This window comes from Trematomus bernacchii, unplaced genomic scaffold, assembly GCF_902827165.1.
Source record: "Trematomus bernacchii unplaced genomic scaffold, fTreBer1.1, whole genome shotgun sequence".
Taxonomy (NCBI): Eukaryota; Metazoa; Chordata; class Actinopteri; order Perciformes; family Nototheniidae; genus Trematomus; species Trematomus bernacchii.
In genome coordinates this window covers 11833157-11859498 of record NW_022987593.1, presented here as the reverse complement: position 1 = coordinate 11859498, position 26342 = coordinate 11833157, and the positions used below count along the sequence as shown (strand labels likewise).

At 38.3% G+C, this 26342-nt stretch overlaps 1 protein-coding gene across 2 annotated transcripts; it reads right to left on the bottom strand.

Moving 5' to 3' along the window:
• Positions 1-1496: 1496 nt before the first annotated feature.
• LOC117481702 (uncharacterized protein PB18E9.04c-like) lies at positions 1497-20469 on the bottom strand. Of its 2 annotated transcripts, XM_034129534.1 has the most exons (9): positions 20247-20469; positions 19478-19750; positions 17945-18280; positions 16381-16635; positions 15034-15339; positions 8155-8427; positions 6673-6999; positions 3515-3772; positions 1497-1703 (listed from the first exon to the last, which is right to left on the bottom strand). In XM_034129534.1, exons 1-9 carry the CDS (start codon positions 20317-20319, stop codon positions 1531-1533), a joined length of 2274 nt encoding a protein of 757 aa, XP_033985425.1. In that variant the 5' UTR covers positions 20320-20469; the 3' UTR covers positions 1497-1530. The 2 variants fall into 2 exon arrangements, with proteins under 2 accessions (XP_033985425.1, XP_033985426.1); XM_034129535.1 differs by lacking the exon at positions 8155-8427.
• Positions 20470-26342: the final 5873 nt, after the last annotated feature.

Below are 26342 nucleotides of genomic sequence, written 5' to 3'. Positions count from 1 at the left end.
GGGTTAATTTAGGATTGGTAAAGAGTGAAAGGGAAATTCATTCATTTACTCCACCCTAAACAAAGAATCCTGGCGTTTCCCGTAAAAGCGTTAAAGATGAGAAAGCTTCCATTGTCCTGGAGTAGTCTGGCTAACAGAGCGATGAACAATCTTATAAACAGGAAATCAATAATTAGGTTTTTCCCCTAGCAGTTTTGGAGTTTACCCTACTTTCCATTTTGTCACACTGTAAGACTTAGTCATCATGTCAGATCAGTCCATTGGAAATCTCAAAAAAGGTTTCTGATATACTTTAGTTAACATAATGAGATAATAAAAGGCAGAGAATGTGGTGTTTTAACCCTCCAGGTCCATGTATTTGTGAAGTAAAATGCAATAAATCATCCATTAAAGACACAGGAATACATGAGAGTCATTTATTTACATGTTAAAACAAACCATTCACTTTCTTATCAAATATCCAGTAAGCAGTTCTTTATTATACAGTTTTTGCACCCACCATAACTCGCCTCATGTGCCCACACACACACACACACACACACACACACACACACACACACACACACACACACACACACACACACACACACACACACGCACATAAATGATTTATAGTCTGTGTTTTTTTCTTCTATGGTTTCAAACTTCCTTTATAACCTCCTTTAGCTTAGGAAACACTGGACCTTCCTTTACGAAGGTAGAGGAGAAAATGCTGCCCCACAATGCCTTGCGGCCGCAACATTTGCCGTCACACAACATTCGGCCGTTCACGTAAACAACCGATTATGACCGAGAAATTAGTATCATGAAAGTTACGGTGCTTATTAAGAATTTTACAACTTATGTGGTAACTTGCCAAAGTGCTTTGTTTTGAACGTTCAACAGTATTATAATCAAAAAGAGAAATATGAACGTTAGTTTTTTACTGAAAATAAAGTCAACATTTCACAGTGTTTACTGAGCTGTGTGGGGTTTCTTAAACTTTTTTAAGATGTTTTAATGGAGATATACACAGTGATAGATGTTAAGGACTAACGTTTATAATAAATACATTTGTATTTGTTTTAAAATCTTTTCATACAATCATACGTAGGCCTATTGGGATTCATGTGGATTAACACGTGTGGACCGGAGGGTGAGGGTGACAAGCATAAGTTTCACTTCACTTTTTTATTACAATTCCAACCTTGTTCATGAAGAATATATGTTTCACTGTTGTCCACGTTCATAAAATACAGTAGTCCGCTGTTCTTAATCTACATCCATGTAGTCCGCTGTATAGAAAACCATAGTTTCCCCACAGCAGCATTCATGGCGTCCGCTGGCGCATCATAAATACGTCGGATCGTGAAAGTGCAGTCGGATTCTCTAAAGTACCACAGTCTCTTTTCCTAAGTCCTTTTTAATTATTCTATCCACTATCCCTTAACCCCGTGACGTTTCACACAGAGGTCAAGGAATAATGGATAGGAAAAGACGATAGGAGCTGATTTTTTGACTATTCGACTGCAACCATGGTCTCCAGCAGACTTACTCAGCAGTGGGAATAGAACTGTGTGTTGTGTGTAAACGAATACGATCCCACAGGTTGTACGCTCCCTCTTTATAGTATTTATGGTAACTGATGAATACAGCCACCCCCACAATGACAGCCAGAAGAACAGCTGCTACCACCAGACCTATGATGAGAGCGAGGTTGTCGGCTGTGGAGAGAAGGGTAGAGAAAAAAAGGAACATAGAATATAAAAGGTCAGGCCAAATACCAAAATAGTAACAATGAACTTCCTTTCTCATGTCACGTGTGTTAGAATACACTCTCCACTGCTGTGAGAAAGTAACACTGAGAGCGACTTTGTGGTTACTTTACAGCGACAATTATAACCCTGAAGACTTTACTTAAAACTGAACTTGAACAACCACGTTAAAGCCAGCTGACTGAGGGGAATGTGTACTTATCTTTTCAGCCTTTTGTCAGCTTTTGGGCTGCTCCAAAATGCAAAATGACAGACTGACTATCCACATTATTAATATTCAGTAACAGTTAAAACCCTGAAGACTTTACTTAAAGGGGACATATCATGCTATATTTGAACAATATATTGTAGGGCCATACCTATATAAAGTATATAAATATAGTTTTTTTTTCAAAATACCAAACAGATCATGCATTTTAGCCATGCCTCATTTCGCTCTATTTGCTCTTTCCAGCCCTGTTTTTGCAGGGGGCTGATTCTGTGAGCTGCAGCTGACCACGCCCCCCTGCAGGAGCGTGCTTTGAGATCAGCTGCTGGGCTGTCAGAAGAGGGGGAGAAAAAGAGATCTCCGTCCTCCGTGTTTTATTCTTATATATGATTATATAGAGAGTCATTATTCATTTGTTTTAAAGCTCAATAAATAACAAAGAAGACCTTTGACCGGCACTTTTCTAATTTTGTCCGGAAGATTTAAACTTGAACGGACATGTTGACTGGCGAAAAAAAATCTAACTGAAACTCTGCCGCACGGTCCCCTCGTTCCTTGGAAGAGGCGGAGAGGTGGGTGTTTGTCATCTGCTGGTGGACTAACCGGAGAGAATTACAGTGCTTGCCTCGACGGGGAGGGATTGCATTGAATTACAGGAGCAAACGCTTGCCTCGGGGAGGGAGAAAAAGAGCCACAGCGGAGAATAAACAGAAGGGCAACCATGGCAACCATGCACGGGAAGTCTTCTTCGCTGCTTTTGTGGCAGACTACAGCGCCACTTACAGGCCTGGCATATGTACTACAGCATCTCCAGCGCTTTTGAGCGGCAATGGCCGGCCGTGGCCCAACCCCACATTCCCCTGATAGGTGGAGAATTGACCACTAAGCGCACCACTTCTGTGACGTAGAAAATAATTCAAATCTGGATCAGTCTGTATCAGATCCATTGCAGCCCCTTTTTTAGAGATTTGGGTATGGAGGAAAAGAGAGAGGGTTGTGTTTTCTGACACTTGGTGAGTTCCCTGGAACACCGGGGACACATATTCATGTATAAAAGACGTACAAAAGTGCATTTTGCATGATAGGTCCCCTTTAAAACTCAACTTGAACAAACATGTCAGCTGACTGGGGAATGTCCTTAATAAATAAACGTGCTAGTCATAATATAATTATTATTATATTTGTTTTTATTATTATATATATTTTTAGTATTATTATTCTTTGTTATTTTTAGTATTATTATTTTATTAATTTTTTATTATTTTAATTATTATTTTTGTTTTTGTTAATTTTTTTATTTACAATAAAGGACTATCCACATTATTAATAGTATTATTATATTATATTATGATAATGATTCTTATTAATTTTTTATAAAAGTAATATTATCCTTATTATTAATATTATTATGTTCTATGAAGGGCAATTTACATTAAGTGTGCAAGAAATAGCATTTTACATTAAATATAAATATGGTTTTGTCATTTCCTCTCACTGTCATGTCCTGTGCATATTTTGCCTGTACTAAATTAAAAAAGACGTTTGAACTCACCTTTGACCTTCACGTCAAACTCAACAGTGATTGATCCTTTTTCATTGCTGACGTAACAGGTGTACGACCCTTCATCTTCATGAGTTATAGAGTTGATGAAGAAGACGCTGCCACTGGAGGGGGAAGTGGTTCTTGACGGGAACGTCCATGCATACGATGGTGGGGGGTTTCCCACAGACGAGCAGTTCAGCGTCAGAGGGTTTCCTTTTGTGAGGATGATCGGATCCGGAGGTACGGATGCCTCTCGCTGAGGCTTATCTGTGAGTGGATTGAGGAGGAAGAAATACAACACGTCATTACAGTAAAATGGGCACGTATATGAGAATATACACACATTAGCGAGTAGTGCAGGAATGAGTCCTTAAACCTAAAAATAAGTTAGCATTTCTGGTTCCCTTAAACCACTATGTTTTTGTTTAGATGCCAGTAATAAGGCTGAAAATGACCCAAGTACGTTTACTAAAGTATTGTACTGAAGTGAACATCTGACTTCCTTTCATGCCACTTCATACCTCATCTCCACTACAATTCAAAGGAAAACGTTCTCCAACACCACGCCGCTTCTTCGCTCCCTCCACTGGCTGCCAGAATACGCTTCAAGACAACTGTACTGGCCTACCATGCTGTAATATATAAGTATATATCCAGGGGTGCACACAACTTTCTCAGTGAGGCACTCAGATGAGTACCTGGAGTCAGTGTTTGGTACTCCAACTTCTGGCGATTGTCAACGGGGGGGTGTGGTAGTGGAGTACAGAGCATCATGACCGCGGAGCGTGTGAGCGTTGTGATCAGCTGTTTTAGCGCAGGGCTGCTGTACAGACCGACGTTAACAGCAGCCCTGTCTGTGCACACGGAGACTCTGTCGGCCGGTGATCTAACCGCCTTCTGGAAAAGCTTCACAAGTACGTCGGTACGCAAATGCGCTTTGTGACACAAGTGACGGTACGCATTTCAGATTGTTGCCGCGCATGCGTACCTGCGTACCAGTTATGTGCACCCCTGTATATATCTATCTACGGCAGGGGTGTCCAAACTTTCACCGAGGGCCACATACAGAACAATATACGAAGGGCTGGGCCACTTATAGAGGTGAGGTATATTGCCTCGTAAGTTAAGTTATAAGTTAGCAAAATGTAGGTCAATTAGGCTTGATACATTCATATGCTTTAAGAAAAAAACAGCCTACATCACAGCTCTCTATAGGGTTTCATTTATCTTGTTGGCAGCTCATTCCTTAAAACAGAAGCCTCAGATTGATTATAATAAGGGGAAATATGAAGGGTCTATTTCAAGATTGTTATATAAATAAGTTATTGGGCTTCTCTTATCAACTAAGCTTTGTTAGAAAATGTTTTCAACATTAATTGACTGAATTCATTTTAAAAGTGGGCTCATTAACACATTAATACTACTGTGTAATATATTGTTATATATATATTTAAGAAGTACAATATAAGAAAAGCACAAGTTTAATTTGTGGGCCATATTTCATTATACTTTCTGAATTTGCTGAGGGCCAATTCAAAATGGCCCGCAGGCCGCATTTGGCCCCCGGGCCGTAGTTTGGAGACCCCTGATCTACGGTATCTATCTATTTCAAGGGATCTGGTCCATCCTACATCCAAGACATTGTCAAAGCATACACTCCAGCACGTGCACTTCGCTCTGCATCTGCCAATCAGCTAGCTGCTCCCTCTCTGTGAAGTGGAACCAGGTAAACCTCAACAAAGACACGCCTCTTTGCTATCCTGGCTCCAAAATGGTGGAACGAGCTTCCCACTTATAACAGGACAGATGAGAGTCTCCATATCTTCCATCGCACACTGAAGACCCTGTTTCATTATACCTTGGTGAATAGTCCCAAAATGCTATAGCTAAATGTAAAGTAATGTAATGTAAAACAGATTTTCTTTGTAACTTCCCTTAATGTATCTTACAGCTAGTTACTTGTTACTTTAAAACCTAAGATTTAAGCATAAACAACACAAGAGTTAATGAAAGAGATTTTAACCTTCTGTGCCTCAACATGTCTGCAAATACCCCAATGTATGAAGCTTCGATGTGTCTTAAAAACAAGTGGTTAAATCTCATCATTCTTCTTTTGCATGTGATCCATTTCAGTTATAATTGTATTTGTCGGAGCAGTCATATGCAAGGTCTCTATTCTGCTGCAACTTTTACCCACATTTTCTATCGCAATTTCACCGCAGTCACAATCGCCATCTCACTTCAACTGTTGGTACTATATTTTTGCGCTTGTTTATAATAAATTGTCAAGTGAACGGAAGGAGGGGAGCCGTTTTGTTTAAGTTCCTGTGGTTTGCCCCTCTCGCTTTTTTTTTTACTTCCTAGAGCCGCTATTGATATGAGCTGCTCTAAGTTAAAGATCATGAACACTTCCATCACTGCAGAAGAGGCCAACCTTATAAAGAATGATGTTAAAGGGGCCCTATTCTGCTCATTTTAAGGTTCATATTAGTATGTAGTGTCTCTACTGGGACATGTCTCCATGCTTTAATGTTCAAAAAGCTCTTTATTTGTCTCATACTGCCTGTGTTGCAGCACCTCTTTTCACCCTCTGTCTGAAACCAGAGCCCAGTCTGCTCTGATTGGTTAGCTGGCCGGCTCTGTTGTGATTAATTAGCACATGATAACAAAGGCCCTACGTAGCTGTACGTAACAGGATGTATGATTATCAGTTCTGTTTTAGGCATATGATAGCTATGTGGTTAACATGATGATTCAGCCTCTATGGAGATAGACATATGACAAGCATGATCATTTCTGACGTGGAGCTAATCTGAACTAAACATTGAATACTGCTTTCTATTCCTCCATCTTGTGACTGTGTAACTCCCTCTCTTGTATATCAGCATGTGAAGGACACTGTTCAGGAACTAAATGCTCTGTATGTGATGACTACTTCCATTCTTGAGAGGATAATAAATACATTTATCCTGATTATAGAAGCTCAAGCCGGTGACGATACAGTTACATAGCGATGTTTTTAGTTTACAGAAGTAAACAAAGGAGTCTAATCGAGGCGTTTCAAGGAGACGAATAGACAAAGCTATATATCACTCTACAGGAAAGGAACACCCCTAAAAGCAGAATAGGGCCTCTTTAAGGTGTTTAAATGATCTTGTCGGACTCACAGAGGACAGCAGCAGTGAGTTTCTCTGACTCCACCACTGGAGGAGTCTGTGGTCCTTCAGCTCCCAGCTCCAGCTTTGCTTCACACCAGAACTGGACTCCATCATCTTCTTTAGTGGAGGTGATGTTCCAAGTGAAGACCTCACTCACTGGTTTCGGCTCGTCTTTTTCCGTCTTTAGTTCAACCAGTGCCGTCTGTCCTCTGTAGAAAGTCACTCTGAGGTTTTCCACAGGAGCAACATCCCGTACTTCACACTGCAGAGTATACTGCTGACCCTCAGACATCGGCACATCAGGGTGAACGCTGAAGGAAACATTAGCTGGAGGCTCTGTGGAAACAAATGGACACATTCAGTATCTCCATGAAAAATTATTAAAGCCCCTACACTTTGTTAGATGTTAGATTAGAGCCGGACAAATTGTTTTACTTATAAGTACAAATATGAATGCCACAGTTTAGACTTATTCTCTCCTGAGTAAAGCATTGAATTCTTTTTGTAAAAGTACAAAAGTACAAGAATCAAAAAGCACTTATTATGCAGAAGGCCATTTTGAGATGAATATATCATGTCATTTGATTATAATGAGTGACACCGTCATCATTTAAATTGTGCAGCTGGTAAAGGCGTAGCTAAATGTAATGACTTTTTATCACTTATAGTCAGTCGGAAGTTAAAGTGGACCTATCATGCTATATTTGAATAATATAGTGTAGGACCATGCCTATATAAGGCATATTTTTATTTATTTTTTCAAAATACCAAACAGATCATGCATTTTAGCCATGCCTCATTTCGCTCAATTTGCACTTTTTTAGCTCTGTTTTTGCAAGGGCTGATTCTGTGAGAACAGCACCACCTACAGGCCTGGCATATGTACTACAGCGTCTCCAGCGCTTTCGAACGGCAATGGCCGTGGCTGTCTCCTCCTGATTGGTGGAGTTGGCCCAATAGCCGTAGTGCCACCGTCCTGACGTCAGGACAGTGTTCAAATCTGGATCAGTTTTTATCAGATCCGTTGCAGCCCCTTTTTTAGAGATTTGGGTATGGAGGAAAATAGAGAGGGTTGTGTTTTCTGACACTTGGTGAGTTCCCTGGAACACCGGGGACACATATTCATGTATAAAAGACGTACAAAAGTGCATTTTGCATGATAGGTCCCCTTTAAGGAAGGGTCTCCTACTGGAAATATAATGACATATAGGTAATATACTGTCATGATGATAGTCCATCATGATTGAAAAGTTCATTTATATTCATATCAATAATACAAACCTGCAAAGTAACTAGTAACAAATAACAGTGGAGGAGTAAAAAGTATCATATCGGCTAGCGAATCATAGTGGATTAAAAGTATAAAGTAGGATAATATTGAAATACTTAAGCAAAGTAGAAGTACCTCAAAAGTGTACATTACTTAAGGAAATACTTCCCACCACTTTGTTGGATCATTAATAATGAATATAAACAGTTGTTGTGACTCACTGTAGACAGTTATATTCAGGTCGCTGCAACACTGCACACCAGTAGTGTCATTGGTATAATAGCACGATAGAGAATTGATCCACTCAGTCATTTCGTTGACCGTCCATGTAACCTCAGTTCCATTTTTTGTCAAGGCTCCAATAGGACTTTCAATATCAAATAAGCTGACATTGCATCCAGGCTGACACACGGAGCAGAGGGCGGAGGTCGGCTTCCCAAACTGCACCACCAGTCTGGATGGAGTGAACCGAGGTTTATCTGCACAGTTTTGATCTGTAACACACAGCAAATAACACAATATAGAGTTTAATCAGCGTGACTAAACATAACCGTACAAAAACACATTCAGGCTTTTTCATTTTACATGTTGTAGTTGTTTCTTATGTTCTCAGCAGCCTGATTTAAAATGAGCAATGCAATCAAACTTTCTCATTCAAGAAATCCGAAATTAAAGGTAGGGTTTGTAATTTTGGAGAAACCAGCTCGAGTAAGCTTTGGGTTAAATAGAGAACAATGGAAACACATCTTGGCAAATCATTTTCCCTACATCAGATACAACATTTAGCAATAGTATAACCTACATTTGCATTACAGGAATACAATCACTAACTAACTCAATCATGGTAACTTATTTACTACTAAGGTATGTGGATTTTCTCCTAATCAGTGCAGTTGTTTGTTTTTCTTGTGGCATGATCTTAATTATATACAGTGCCCACCACCAGAGCACCAAGTCTGGTTACACACAATGTTAAGTATGATATTCAGATTGTTAACAACGAGATACAACTTATTTCCATATGAACTATAGCCTACACTAAGCAATAGAGGATGGAAACATCGACAAGGCTACACTACTTCTTACTACTTCACTGGGATATACAGTAGTAACACAGTTTGGCAAACAATTGTCCCTAAAGCAGATACAATACAAGTGCTGTATGACAATAAAAATCGCTTTTCAAACAAACCACTATTCTGTATTTGACAGGATGTCTGTGTGAAACGCCCTCTTATAATACAAGGTATCACATTGGAAGTAAGTAAGTAAGTCAAATGTATTTATAAAGCGCTTTTCACAGACATAGTCACAAAGTGCTTGACAAAACAGTACAACATCATAGGAATCATAAAAGAATAAATGACCGCACAAGCCAGGTGTTAAGTGAGATTAACCGACTATAACATATTTATAAAAGCACACTTTTGAACAACTTACCACAACTGGAAACGTGGAAGTCTGGCAGAAAGTTAATCAAAGAAACCACCACAAATATGTAACAGGAAAACATTATTTCCACTAGATGAGGTGTCCGGTAATAAAAAAGGGTGAAGTCCAAAAGGAGAGAGTGCGAGTGAAATTGAAAGTAAAAGCTGTAACGAATTATATAATGTTAGCCTAGACCGCTTTTAGTTTCTCATTCAGAGAGGCAGAGCTTTATAAGGCTCGGAGGACTGCTGGGGTTTCCAGCCGCGTTATTGTAAGACAGACAACGATATGAGAAAATGAAACTAGGAAACTAGGCAAAGAGGGAGGGCTGTCCAAGCATTTTTGGGAAATTCCGGTGGCTGTCAGTGACCGAGGAGTGACCCGGTGCCAACTTCCCCGGATTTACCCACGAAGTCATGACTCACTGACTGAACCAAAGATAGCCTACTTCATAAAAATACACAACATAAAGACAAACAGTGTTGAAAGGAGATGCTAACATTGTAGAAATGCAGCCTAATGCAGAGAGACAGGAAGAAGAATACGTACTGTGGCAAACTTTTTAAACATTTTTTAAATGGTGCAATTATGAAAGCTATTTAAAAAAAATACTATTGTAACAAATGAAAAATAAAGGCAATATTTACACAAAATATAATTATATTGGAAACTGAGTGCATTAGAATATAATTAAATATGACAATACTATACCATATTCAATGTCTGTCTACAGTCCACATAATCACATATTATTATACTGGATTTAAATTGTACATTCATTCAAAATGATACAAGTAAAAGTACAAAAGGTATTAGCATCACAATATACTTAAAGTACCAAAAGTAAAAGTAGTCATTGTGCAGATTGGTCCATTTCAGAATAATATATATGATATATTTTATAATGATTGATCATTAAAGTGTTATCAAAGCTGGTAAAGGTGCAGCTAGTTTGAATGACTTTGTATACTGCAGGGTAGCTTGTGAATTTACTCCAGGTGGAACTAAAGTCTGATTTAACACTTGATTATATTTCACATCAATAATCAAAATCTGTAAAGTAACTAAAGGTATCAAATAAATGTAGTGGAGTAGAAGTACAAAGTAGCACAACATGTCAATACTCAAGTAAAGTACAAGTATGCCAAAATTGAACTTAAGTACAGTACTTAAGTAAATGTACTTTTCACCTCTGGTATTAAGTAGCAGACGATGGAAATACTCAAGTCAAAAGTCAAAAGTAACTCAAGCAATGGAGCTGAGAGTACTCGGCCCTGAGGTTTTTCTTATTATTCGGGTGGAGGAATGTGTAGTGGTCAGGAAGCAGATTCCCTTATCTCCTTCCTGTGACCCCTTCCTCCCTTTACTGAGGAAAAGTCAAATATCTCTCAAGTTCACAGACAGCAGAACTATGACTAACCTTTTCTTCCTCTCCCCCACACCATATCTCTGCTTCCTCCCTTCATACTCCAGATTTTTTAACTGCATCCTCATTTTATTTTTAAATCAGAACATTGGTTATTTGTCTCCCCTGCCCCTCCCCCCTACGCCCAGACAGAGGACTCCATATCAGGGAGTCAAATATTTTAATGGCCCCTGGTGTGAAGAAACGAGAAGCAGAGCATGTCAGTGCACCAAAAACATACCAGAAGCCCCTACAATACAGGTTTTATCAATAGAGTTTATTACATTTAAGGGACATTTGGGCATTTTTTAAGCTTATAGATACAAACAAAGTGCAGATAAATAAATATATAAGTATAAAAACTGTACTGCAACAGCTCCTACACTTTAATTCAGGTATATTGTAAAATTGCACATATATTATTATGTGTTTTTTTTTACAGTAATTGTTATGTTTTTATTGTATTTAGTTTTTTGCATTATGTTTCTGGTCTCTTTTTAAACATTCTTTGAATTTTTTTCCTTTTTTTTCAATATTTTTAAGCAGCATTTAATAGAATTGTTGCGTTTTTCCACGTTTTAGTTTCTCTCAGTTTGTTCACGTATGCGGCATTATACACCAAAGAAGACTCCTTGTATGTCAAAACCATCTTGACAATTAAGCATTATGCGTAAGCAGGAATTTCGAAATAGGAGGTGAATAAAGAGTTATGAAAATGTGTGCAAGATATAGATTACTACGGATAACGTAAAATACAAAAGTTGATTATGAATAAAGCTGATAAAAGCCAACATAGCCAGTTACAGATGGCTACAATAAACGCTTTATACATCATTATTAAATCGTTTATTAATGCTTTATACGTCAATTATAAACATTAATATTGGCAGGTTGTGAAAAAAGCCTATGATATGTCAGGATTTTTGTTTAAAGATCTAGAAAACAAAGGGTTAAAACGTTGAAATATAGTTTGATAATGTACAAAAGTGCGCCTACGGTAACAGAAAAATAAGTGACATTTCACTTCATACTGTAAATAAACTCTGATCTGAATAAAGTACCTCTATTGTTTAACAGGAAGTTGCTACACAAAATAAATAGTCAACCTCAATGTCACATGTATTACTAATTAATATTCAGCTTGTCTCTGCATGTTTTATTGAATGAAGTTGGGGCGTGTTCAGGTTAGCAGTAACGACTTTTGTTTGAGCTACTGCACTGATGTGCAGACGAGGTGAGACATGTAAATGTGTGGAAACGTTCAGACCTTGAGATATATGACAGTATCTTTGCATAACATGACATCAGTTTCTCCGTGCGTATCTTCAGTGCATTAACAATCATAATGTACGTTTCCCATATTTAACTATAGCTCTGTAATTCATGATCACTCGGATGTTCAAAAGGCTAACGTGGTACATCACGGACACTAAAATGATCAATTTAAAAATAAATGTTTATTCATTTTTGGCACAACTGTAGTTTCAGCAGGAGGCGGTGAGGCATGATATTTGGAGACGTTTGATAAACAGAGACAGCCCGAACCAGGACCGGCTGTTTATATTAAAGGCCATTATCTCCCCAGAGTCATGTACATTACATCAGGATGAGGTCACTGCTATATATACTTAATGCAGAGGTTTTATTATCTTGTATTGCTGGAGTAGCCTTGTATTGTACCTTTATTGAAATGAAAGTTACAAGTTTGATGTAATTTACTTTCAATGTGTGCAAACTAAAAGTGTTTATGATTGACTTTGGAATACAAGTTACTCTGAAAAATGAATGTCCACACTCTGTAAACCACCTAGTGCCATCTTTATTCCATTTAAAATAAGTTTTCCAGTTCTGCAAATTGAATAACAGAAGTGAAACACAGAAGTACATCAGCTGAGGTCTACCAAGAGGAAGTTGACCGTCAAAGAAAAGTCTTAGAGAGGGGATGTAGAAGGAAGTGTTACTAAACTTCGGTCTGATCTCAACAAGAAGCCATCTTCAGATGAATACGTCAATCACTGAAGTCATGCTGAGTCACAACGTGTTGCATTAGAAAAGCTTACATACAGATGTTTTTATTACCGACTCACAGCCTAATGAAGACTTTTTTCCTTGTCCTTTCCTGTCATTTTAAGCTAATATGTCAATGTTCTCATTCACATGGCTTAGTAACAATAGATGACAAATTAAAATGACATACTCAGGTTGATTACATTATCTTATTTTGCACTGTGAGCCCTTTAAATTTACCTGAGCACATGTAAACAAATTCATTCTCACTGTTGTTTTCAGGACTGTAAAACTTGTTTACTTATTTTACCTCCACTTTGCTGTCCAACTTCTCAAAAAGTTCATATTTCTATGATTTTCTTTGGCCATATTACCTTGGGATATTGAAAAATATTTTATTTAGATATTAATAGTTATTTATTTATGTATTTATTACAAGTTCCACATATAATTATTAAAGGTTACAGCATGCAAAGGCTTTTTTATTTAATATAAAAACACAGGGAATAGTTTACTTCTCAAACTATACCTTTACTTTAAGTACTTTTTGTACATATTGGTGACATTACGTTTATACTTTTACTTAAGTGAGATTTTAAATTCAGTACTTCAACTTGTACTGGAGTATTCTTACAGGGTATTAATAGTACTTTTACTTAAAGGTAGGGTAGGTAAGAATGGAGAAACCAGCTCGAGTGCGCTAGAATTTGAAAATACACAACCGGAAAAAATGTGCCACTTCCTTACAGAGCCCCTCCTCCAACACACACGAACGCGCACATGACCGATGAGGGCACGAGATAAGTTTGTGCACAGATGGAAGGCTGACAGGCAGGTAGGCCATCCAGTTATTTTAGCCGGGCCGGCTCAGATGATTGGTCGTGCTTTTTACAGCGCTATGGCTTCCACAGATGACATTTTCTTATGTATTTATTGTCAAAGCATTTAATATATTCATTGCTATCGGGATGTTAAGAGCATTCCATGGAATATAACAAAAAGTGTTTCTGAAGTGAATTACCTACCCCACCTTTAAGATAAGGATCTGAATGCTTCTTCCAACACTGCTTTCTTCCTCAAATTGTATCAAGGCTTAACATTGAATGTTTACTGTGTGGTGACACATTATGGGACATAATTCACCGTTGTGTATATTGTGTGTTGCAACACGGACCTGTTAGTGAGGGTACCGTGTTGTGGTATTCATATTAGCTTGACAGTAGCAACGAGCAGATGTACCTACCTTGTCTCTTAACAAATGGAAAATAAAGTGTGGAGTTCCATACTGAACACACCGCCTCTGACTCCCTTTCATCGGCTCTACAACTGCTGCTTTTCTGAGGTTGTTTAAAGATGGTATATGATCATACTTCTGAATCTTATAAATTCATTGTATTTCAAAGTACTATTATTAATTATTATTATTATCATTGTATTAATAGTATCTCCCTTTTATGAATGGTCTGAATTTCCGTTTCATTTGTTGCATGCGAGTCAGAATGCAAAGCACTTTGAGTTGCTTCTATGTCTGAAAATGCTTTATAAACAAACCCAGCTCATCTTACTTTACCTTACATGTCCTAACTGGTAAATACCGGGAAAGAAGGGAGGAGGTCTCTAATAGAGATTAATTCAACCGCACACAAGCAGAAAGGATAAAAGGAAAATGCTTACAGGTTGGCAAAAGTATTGAATTATGAAGAAACAAGTCCAACAAGGACACGACATGTGAGCAACTGTAATTCAAGCTGTTCTGTGTTTTCTTTTTAAATATATAACATAATTTACTCTGCATTTACTGCCACTCGTGTCTGTGTTCTGCCATATCTGTGTGTGTTTTAATGTCATTTATATCGTTAATTAAAAATGTTTTCAGTCCAAGGACCCCTCAGCTGAAAGAAATAAAGTGCAGTGTAAATATTATGTAAAAGATGAACAATTTAAGTAAAAAATGAAGTAATCGGTGGCCTAAAGTGCCATGTGTAAACAAACCTCATGGTCTCAATACATACAGGGTAATGTAATGCCCTCTAGTGGTGAAATATCTGCCTGACATTGGAAAAAAGGTCTAAAATAACGGGCTGGATTCTCAATGTACTTAGAAAACTGGGTTTATTGATATCAAAGGTGAACTACATATACATGGATGAAATACATTTAATTTCCCAGATATCTGGTGTGAGATGAACTCACACTAGCGCAGAGAATAAAAGCAGGAAACACATCATGAAGCTGTGGAGCCGTTTGCTGCTGGTACCTCTGTTTGGAGTTGTTGTTGTTGTTGTTGTTGTTGTTGTTGTTGTTGTCTTTGTGGTAGTCGGGGTTGATGTGGTTGTAATCATTGTGGTGGGTGGGGTTGATGTGGTTGTTATCATTGTGGTGGACGGGGTTGATGTGGTTGTTATCATTGTGGTGGATGGGGTTGATGTGGTTGTTATCATTGTGGTGGACGGGGTTGATGTGGTTGTTATCATTGTGGTGGATGGGGTTGATGTTGTTGTTATCATTGTGGTGGACGGGGTTGATGTTGTTGTCGGCAGTGTGGTTGAAGGTAACGCCAAATCTACGGACAATAGACAAAAGGACCGACATCAATGACATTTCCTCTCATGTAATCTTTGATTGGGTGTATTGTATCACCTGCAAATGGAAGATGATAAGGGCCACATGCTGAAAATATATTTGAGAATAAAGTCAGAACATTTTAAAATTAATTTCAGATTTAAAGGCTATTGAGAAAATGTCACGTGGCCCCAACCCTCTTTCCAGTTTTGGTAAAATATTTGTTACTTGGGTTCAAATGGCTCCAATATATTAAAGGGGACCTATCATGCAAAATGCACTTTTGTACTTCATTGTAAATGAACTTTTCAATCATGATGGACTATCATCATGACAGTATATTACCTATATGTCATTATATTTCCAGTAGGAGACCCTTCCTTAAAGGGGACCTATCCTGCAAAATGCACTTTTGTACGTCTTTTATACATGAATATGTGTCCCCGGTGTTCCAGGGAACTCACCAAGTGTCAGAAAACACAACCCTCTCTATTCTCCTCCATACCCAAATCTCTAAAAAAGGGGCTGCAACGGATCTGATAAAAACTGATCCAGATTTGAACACTGTCCTGACGTCAGGACAGTGGCGCTACGGCTATTGGGCCAACTCCACCAATCAGGAGGAGACAGCCACGGCCATTGTCGTTCGAAAGCGCTGGAGACGCTGTAGTACATATGCCAGGCCTGTAGATGGTGCTGTTCTCACTGAATCAGCCCTTGCAAAAACAGAGCTAACATTTTTCAAATTGAGCGAAATGAGGCATGGCTAAAATGCATGATCTGTTTGGTATTTTGAAAAAAAAAAAGTATAAATATGCCTTATGTAGGTATGGTCCTACACTATATTATTAAAATATAGCATGATAGGTCCACTTTAAGTTATGTTTTACTTTCAGACAGTTAATAATGTATCTATACAACAATATTCCCCATTCCTTGCCTTGATATACATGGCCACACTCATTTTGTTATCACATACACTTATCACATGAGAAAGGAAAGGGAGAACCCCAAAAAGCATGATAGGGACCCTTTAACTTACCTTGGACCGTCACGTTAAACTCAACAGTGATTGATCCTTTTTCATTGCTGACAGAACAGGTGTACGACCCTTCATCTGCATGAGTTATAGATTTGATGATGAAGACGATGCCACTGGAGGGGGAAGTGATTCCCGACGTTCTCCATGTATACGATGGTGAGGGGTTTCCCACAGACGAGCAGTTCAGCGTCAGAGGGTTTCCTTCTGTGATGATGATCGGATCCGGAGGTACGGATGCCTCTAGCTGAGGCTTATCTGTGAGTGGATTGAGGAGGAAGAGACAGATACATTCAACATCTGTAATTAACTCAAAAAGCACAATTAAATTGACAAACAAGCACAATTATAAATGAATTAGTTAGTAACCAAATTATCATCTAAGGCAGTGATTTGGGGGATTTTTTTTGCATAGATAATTGTTAGAAAAAATATCACTCGTCACCGGCTTGAGCTTCAATATCAGGATAAATGTATTTATTATCCTTGCAAGAATGGAAGTAGTCATCACATACAGAGCATTTGGTACAACTAGCTCCTGAACAGTGTCCTTCACATGCTGATATACAAGAGAGGGAGTTACACAGTCACAAGATGGAGGAATACCGGTTCAAAGCAGTATACAATGTTTAGTTCAGATTAGCTAAGGCCTGCGTAAACAATAAACATGACAGTCATATGTCTATCTCCATAGAGGCTGAATCATCATGTTAATCACATAGCTATCATATGCCTAAAAAGTGTGTCCTGATGCTCTTCTATATCATACATCCTGTTACGTACACAGCTACATTGGGCCTTTGTTATCATGTGCTACTCTGATATTGGAAGAGTACATTCAGTATTTTCCCAACAATAATTTTCCTAAATTACTATTTTTGTTCATCTACATGTGTAACGTTTTGGGAGATGGAATTGGTTCGTTGTAGGTTTTTGTAATATACATTTCCCCCACCAGAGGGTCACTCACCACTACCTAATTTTCTAAATAGGAATTGTGAATGATTAAAATAAATCTCCAGCCAAACAAACATGACAGTAAAGTGACTTAACTTGCTAACACTGCATATACGTTCCTTTGTTTTTAGATTTTATGGAGGGCTTTGAGAAATGTAAGCTCCCCTGCAGGACTCACGGATGCATTCAGAACACGAGGTAGAACTGCACTCAGCCCCTTGTGGCCGAAACGAGTATTACAACAACAGACATGCAAAAGTAAAATGGCAAATACTTACTTTCCTGTTTTGCAATTGGGCTTATATAATGGATCAACCAAATATATTTGCTATCTCACTTGCCTTTCAAGGCTTGAAATGTAGATCGATTAATCACTTTTTATATATCCGACTATCCTAAATTACGCATTTGCATCAGTGTGCTTTACCGACACCCTCTGTCCTTAGAAACGTGCAGCAATAAATCTAAAACTTGCCAATGAAACCTCCAAAACATATTAAAATGACAGCATAAACAATGCAAATAAATGTAATGATAATGTGGACATGAAAAAGAAGATTATTATAATGCATAAATAAATAAGTAATAATAATAATTTAGTCGGACTCACAGTGGACAGCAGCAGTGAGTTTCTCTGACTCCACCACTGGAGGAGGCTGTGGCACTTCAGCTCCCAGCTCCAGCTTTGCTTCACACCAGAACTGGACTCCATCATCTTCTTTAGTGGAGGTGATGTTCAAAGTGAAGACCTCACTCACTGGTTTCGGCTCGTCTTTTTTAATCTTACTGCTCTTTAGTTCACCCAGTGCCGTCTGTCCTCTGTAGAAAGTCACTCTGAGGTTTTTCACAGGAGCAACATCCCGTACTTCACACTGCAGAGTGTACTGCTGACCCTCAGACATCGGCACATCAGGGTGAACGCTGAAGGAAACATTCTCTGGAGGCTCTGTGGAGACAAACGGACACATTCAGTATCTCCATGAAAAATAATTAAAACACCTACACTATATGCAGAGCAGGAAGAAGTACTCAGATCTTGTACTTCAGTAAAAGTAAAAGTACCAGAGTGTAGGAATACTCTGTTACAGTAAAAGTCCTGCTTTCAAAATGATACTTGAGTAAAAGTGCAAAAGTATTAGCATCAAAATATACTTTAAGTACCAAAAGTAAAAGTACTCATTCTGCAGATTGGTCCATTTCAGAATAATATATATGATATGTTTTATAATGATTGATCAGTAAAGTGTTATCAAAGCTGGTAAAGGTGCAGCTAGTTTGAATGACTTTGTATACTGCAGGGTAGCTTGTGGATTTACTCCAGGTGGAACTAAAGTCTGATTTAAGTGTGATTATATTTCACATAATTCATCCAAATCTGTAAAGTAACTAAAAGGTGTTAAATAAATGTATAAGTACACAATTTACCTCTATGTTGGGGAGTAGAAGTACAAAAAGTAGGGCAGATGGTAAAGATGGAGCTCATTTTAATACGTTTTCATCACTTATTATTATAGTCGTTTTACATAAAAGCATCAGCTAAAAGAAATGTATTTTTAAATAAGTGTACTGCCATGAATCCTAATTCATAATGGTTCATCATTATTCATTAGATATAATATATGTTTCTGTTTTTTGTATATTTCAATACATTTAAAACATATATTTTGTATTAATAATATAAACTTGTAAAGTAAGATTTGGAGGAGTAAAAAGTACAATACAAGCATCCAAAGTAGCATAAATGTACAAACTGAAGCCAAGTAAAAGTACCTCAAAAGTGTACTTAACTACACTTAACATACAACTAGATAGATGAACTCAGACGATTGCTAACAAACATCAGGTAGGATTTTCTGTGAAATGGCAAGATGGGTGGGAAGGGGGAGGGACGGGGTGGCATGGGAAAGGGATTCCCTATATTTTTTCTTTGTCTTTTCTTTTTCTTTTTGTATTATTGTCTATATTTTAAATTTGTATCTGTGTATATAAGTCCCTCTGTGAGGGCAACAAAAACAAAACAATAACAAGTTGGTCACAAAAAAAAAGTGTACTTAACTGCAGCACTGCAGTGACTGTACTAAGTGTATTTCCCACCACTGTGTTAGATTATAATTGATGAAAATAAACAGTTGTTGTGACTCACTGTAGACAGTTATAGGCAGGTCGCTGCAACACTGCTCATCAGTAGTGCCATTGGTATAATAGCATGATAGAGAATTGATCCACTCAGTCATTTTCTTGACCCTCCATGTAATCTCAGTTCCATTTTTTGCCAAGGATCCAACAGGACTTTCGATACCAAATGTAGTGACATTGCATCCAGGCTGACACACGGAGCAGAGGGCGGAGGTCGGCTTCCCAAACTGCACCACCAGTCTGGATGGAGTGAACTGAGGTTTATCTGCACAGTTTTGATCTGTAACACACATTTCATAATATCGGTTTAAACATCTCAATGTGAAATTAGCTATCGGATTACACTTCTAAAGCACTCAACCCTGTCATACATCCTTATATGTACGACATGTATTTGTACTACATGGAGTAGTTTGTGTTTTGATGAATCCAAGATATTTGCATGTTCAATTTCTAGTGTATAAAAAGCTTACATTCAAATGCAATTAAATGCATCCCACCTGAGCATTACAACTATAAATATGTACCATAAATGATATAACATATAATACCAATAAAGAAAATACTAAAACAATTAGAAGACGTCACTTTTGCTTGATCAAATATAATAAGGGGGTTTTATCCATCACTACACAAGAACTAAATACTTGAAAAAACAACACAAAAAAACAGTGTGATTTTATAAAGGCAAAATATAATTATAGTTCAACATAAAAAATACAGGGAGAAGTGTGAATCCCCCAAAGAAAACTACAGATAGAAATCTCTTAACTTACCACAGGTGGGCTCATGGGAGCTGGCCAGGAACGTCATCACAGAAATAACCAAAAGAATCAAATGGAAAAACATTTTTCCTAGTTATTTTGAAGTAAGAGAAAAACCATCAGACGTCGAACATGAACCCCAAAGGCAGTCGGGAGGTGAAATGAGTCCACTCCGTCTTTTGGTTTTCTATTGAAGTGACTCGAACAATGCTGGCAGCGCAGCCTGTTTTCACATCACACATCCTGTCTACGTTTATTTTTTCCTACTGTATTTTGAAAGTGAAAGTGAAGCATTTCAACATTACATGTCTCCAGATTCAATACAAAAACAAAACATTTAATCTTGTACCTCTATTATCTTTTCTTTATTGCCTGTCCTGACACTGAAGCATTTACCCACGATGCCACTTCTGCTGTAACACTATAGAGGAATTCTGATTCTGATAGGAAAGAGATAACATGAATCTCATAAGAGGTTGAATTACTTCAGGGCAGTTAACTCTAGGAAAATCCAAGAAAGGACAGAAACTGAACACATGTCAACATAAATGCTCCATTCACCTGTATTATAGCTTATAGCCGGCAGAAAACAATAAAACAAATAAAATAGGGTTTTTTAATTTTGTTTGATTATTTAAAGAGGCTCTATTTTCCTTTTTTGGTTTTCCCTTTCCTTTAGTGAGTTATATAGGTTTGTGTGCATGTAAATGGTCTGCAAAGGCTAAAATCCATGTATTCCCTCCAGAGGGAGTTTCTCTCCCACACACTGCCCCCCCCCCGCCTGAAACACCTCCATTGGACACCTTTGTTTACTTCTGTAACATAACGACATCACTATGTAACACTCACGATACTGGCTAGCGCTCCAACACATTGTACGTGATAGGCTAAGGGGCGGGACATCTCTAAGAGGTTGACCAATCACAACAGAGCTGGCCAGCTCACCAATCAGAGCAGACTGGGCTCTGGTTTCAGACAGAGGGTGACAAGAGGTGCTGCAGCACAGGCAGTATGAGAAAAATAAAGAGCTTTTTGAACATTAAAGCATGGAGACATGTCACAGGAGAGACAGACACTAAATACAAATATGAACCTGAAAATGAGAATTAAACCTCTCTGTAAAGTGTCAAACAAAGTTGATTTAGAATTGTTTATATCACTATGCATTCAAACAAAGTTATTATCAAAGGAAATGTATTTATGCATGCACACAACTGACAGGCTTGGAGAGTAAACAGGAAGTATTTGCACCACCCTTCCTCACATTCAGCTCTGGGTTCATTAGTACCTTTAGGACCTTAACTAAACCTTCCACCATGTGACAACACGTAGAGAAATATTGATCTGTGCACAACATATCTGCAGGCCTTTAGGGGGTCTAGATACAAGGAATACAAGAGAACGTTTGGTACTTTGGTGCGTCAAAGTAAAGGACGTTTTGTGCATATAATTCACAATTGCAGAAGCAAACATTCCTCCGCTTCAAGGCGATCTTTATCGCTCAGCTTCCTGAGAGCCCTCCCATGAATCACAGGGTGTGTTCAAGTTCCTCCACAATTTCGCCAGTTATTCTTCACCGGTGATTATACAGTAACATCTGCGGAAAGTATTTCAATTCTGATTTCATTACTGTTCTTATATCCTGTGTCTCTCAGGTTTAGAGACAGAGGAAGGCAGAATATCACAGGAGCAATCTTGGGCATATTTAATGAAACAGGGTGTGAGTCTTTGGAAAAGAGCAGCAGGGCGACACAATAAGAATAGGAAGAGAGTCTGATTTGATCAGCGTTTTGGGAAAGGTAGGAGTCTGTATGTCTCGGATAACAAAACCACCTGTAGTGGAAGTGTAGTGATTCAGACAGTGTTCCCTTAGAAGCTTCCTTTCCATCCTTGAGTAAACTGACCACCTCTGACATATGTAATGAATATCTCCTTTATATTTAGTGCATAGCATAACAGTACAGAAACTACTGATAAACTGTGAAATGACCCAAATAGTGAACACAATCATGGTGTAATCCAGTGGTTCTCAAACTTTTTCTGTCAGGCCCCCCCTTTGGAGAAAAAAAAAAGTTGGGCCCCCCCCCCCCAACACAAATAGTCACGTAATGGGCCAAGTTAACATTTATTAAAATACATCAATATGAACGTGAGCATTCCTTTGCTAGAACAGTGATAATAAAACAATGCTCCATAAGTCTGTGTGGTCAAAAAAAAAATACATAATACAATTGTGCAATACCTTTGCTAGAACAATAAGTTATAATACTTTGCCACTTTGCAATCTGTGCCAAAAAATGAAAAGAAAGAAAATGCTGATATTAGGCAAAAAAGTGTGTCTTATCACAGGTGGCTGCAATGAGTTTTGCACTGCACATTTCTTCAAAACGGGGTTGAAGGCTCAGTGGCGGCGCCGTTTCATAGAGGGTGCTCAAACATTTAGGGTTTCCCATTTAGGTACCGGGCGCTACAGTGGAATGTTCTACTGCAACACTCCCCACACATATACACAATGTACCCGCGACTGTTACAATGAAGGCTCGATAATCAGCTCACGGCATATAGGTGTAAGCAGGGGTAAAGTGCTATTTTTGGGGAGTGGACCTAACCTCCTCTAGGGGGGTCCGGGGGCATGCTCCCCCGTGAAGATTATTTTTTAAATATTGAAGTTAAAAGCATCAATCTGGTGCACTTTGACAGCAACATGAAGAGATCTATGGATACATCTCTCAACACCCATATGAGACAGAACTGTAAACAGATTTACTTTTTATTTATGGATATTTTACAAATCACCCTTTTAAAAATTTTTTTTTTTTTAATGTCCTATAGTATTTGATACCTGTTTTTAATTTATTCTCTTATTTTTGTATAACTATATTAAAAAAAAAGAAATAATTGTTTACATTAATCGTGACCAAAACGTTTGAGACCCGGCCACTAACTCGCTAGCACCAGAAGCTAACAACAACGATCTCCGGTACCGGTGCGCTCTCTCTCTCTCGCTCGCGCACGCACACAAAATGGCTCGTTCGACACACACACACAGAGCCGAGCTTGAATGAAACACAGAGACCCAGACGTACTTGTACTGTACTGTATCATATTATTTTCGAATCAATAATTTTTCAAATTATGATCTTTTTTTTTCCTCCTGGTCTCGCCCCCCAGTTTGAGAAACACTGGTGTAATCCAACACCCACTGAGAGCAAACGGACACAACTAATCTGTATTCTTTTAGTTCAGACCCGGAGCTGTTTGCATCAGATTTGATTCATGACATCACTTCCCCTCTGGCGTTTTCACTCATCCTACTCATCAAAACAGACATACTTGTTACTCATGTATGAGCGTGTGTGACCTCTGTAGGATGTGTTGATATATATCTGCAATTTGTGAGCAAAATCAATTGTGAAACATGATGCTGCCACTATTTAGGATCTGTGTGTAAGCAAAGCTTGGCCGTGCCCCTACCACGAGGAAACACAAATAATTAATCTCAACTATATCGGTGTGTTGGAGAAAATACTGTTGTCTCCTCTTTGGGTTTGTTTTAATGCACTGATATCATGTGTGATTCTGAACTGTGTACGACCTTGCCGCTGCCTCTTTATGATAGGAGGAGACAGGGCATTTCTGGTTGTTGATCTTTATGAGGAGACAGACACATACTTGTTGTCTCCTACATATCTAATTTCTATGAGGCGTGAAGGAAGTCCAGAAGACGTCACAGATGACCCATCGCAGGTGACCCGACGCTTTTCCGACACCCGCGGCTGATACGACTTTGTTGTTATCTCCTGTATTTTGGACTACATAAGCCTGATGTTTTTTCCTGCTCCGTTGAGCAACATGTGTGTGAGTTAAACCATATCCTTTGTATGTGATTTAACTCTGCTCCTTCTTGCAAGAATAAATTAGTACCTGCCCTGCTGAAAAAACCAGCATGGACCAGCATGGTGTTGACCAGCATGGACCAGCTTATGTTGTGTTTTGGTCACCAGCATGGTCCACCAGCATGGACCAGCATGGACCACCAGCATGGACCAGCATGGACCACCAGCATGGACCAGCATGATCCACCAGCATGGACCAGCATGGACCAGCATGGACCAGCATGGACCAGCATGGACCAGCATGGACCCACCAGCATGGTCCATGCTGGTGGTCCATGCTGGTCCATGCTGGTCCATGCTGGTCCAGTATAAGTACCAGTTCTAGATCCTTGACTTTAGACAAACAATTCAAAAGACAAAATGTATTTAAAGACCAATCTTTATTTGAAGGTGCCTCTTAACCTGAGATATTAGTTATACAGTAATAGTATTGACAATCTAAAAAAACTGAGCAACTCAACAATCAACTTTATATTTTTTATTGTCTAAAGCATTTATTATTTTCATTTTTCCCCTCTCATATTCAGTGTGGACGGATTGAGACAGCGTGGTGTCCAGAGAGCTGCAGAGACTTCAGGGAGAAACCTCCGTGTGATGGACGTCCTGTCTGTTGGTTTGGAGAGGACTGAGGGTCTTTCCTCTGTGAGGAGGACCAGGCCTGATGGAGGAGCCCATGCATAGCTGATACCACCTGATCAGGCCTAGTCTGTCACTTTATTTGACTAAATGTGTTTACTTATACATTTAATAGGTTTACACCTTCTGTCCATATGTGCTTTTTATTTAAAACATGTTTGATTAACTTTTGGTTCACATTTCAATAAATTGAATTTGTATTTGCACTCCTTTTGTCCATTATTCTTACTGAAAATGTTAGATTACACATTCACATCCGACTGAAGATTGGCCCCATTTATTTGTGTTGCAAACTCTGCGGTACAAGGTACATGTTGTGAAGCTCATGAAGTGAGGCAAATAGAAAGAATCAGCTGATGGAGTGTAGATGTGGAAATAGGTGCATTCGATCAGCTGACTGTGTTTTCACAATAAAAATAGTTTCTTAGTGAATGTCCTGTACTGGTCTTAACATCTCATAACATCAGCTTTTCATTTTCCTATTGGATGTTTTTCTTGACCCTCGGAGAAAGAGGAGATGCTGAGTCGTGTCTTTCAGGCATGTCCTTTCCTAACAAAAATTACAGGAAACATAAAGCATATTATTGCAGAACAAGTGTGTTATTTATGAAAGAGGTATGTTTGTGTTTAGGGGCTGTAGATATAATTATTTTGTAATTGTAATGTTTTTTTTTATTTCAACAGTGAGCTACAAAGACAATCAGATTATGAATGAACAGTATGAAATTCATCAACATTGAAATGTATTTTATTATCAAAATAATATTTAACTGTTATTAAAACAAGCTTGCTCTGTTGTCTCACTGAAAGAATAACTTTTACCACGTTTTTACAGACAATATTGAGAGATAAATAGCAGTTGTCACTATGCGTTAAATATCTTTGCCTTCAATACCTTAATTAGAAAGCTGACAGTCATATTGCTTGTTAACATCTAAATGTAACCCTTTGCATGGAAAAAACCCTCAACTTCACTGATGTGTAGGTGATCTAGTATTTAGTATTGTTTAATGGAATGTATATCAGTGTATTAAAGTCAATACTTCATTTATTTAAACCAATATCTTTCTTGATTCTTTGTACAGTATGAAAAAAGAGTATTTGTACCTGTGCTGAAGTTCACTGCTGTGAGGAGTCCAGTTCTGTCTCTCACTCTCTGGTCCAGCCTGTCTGCATCACCTGGAAACTTTAAACAAACAGATATATATGTAAAGAACCATGTGTACAAACAATATAACTTATTCTCTTCTGTTGAACATGTTGGATTGTGTATTGCCCGAGTCAGGGTCCTTTTTATTTTACTGTAACTTTGGAAGTTGTGTTACCAATGCTTACTGTTTATTTGATACCAATTTGGTAATGCAATTAATAAAAACAACAAGGTTTGGGTTCGTTCTTCAGATGACTGTGACGTTAACGTGTAAGCTCAATAATGAACTCTAGCTCAACCAACCATATTGTAATATCTAAGTAATCATCTTGAAATATGACATTAATAATTGTAATATACACACATCTTATTGTGAGGTTGATTTCACATACACTACTTCGACGTTAGCTTGTCTACATACTTGAG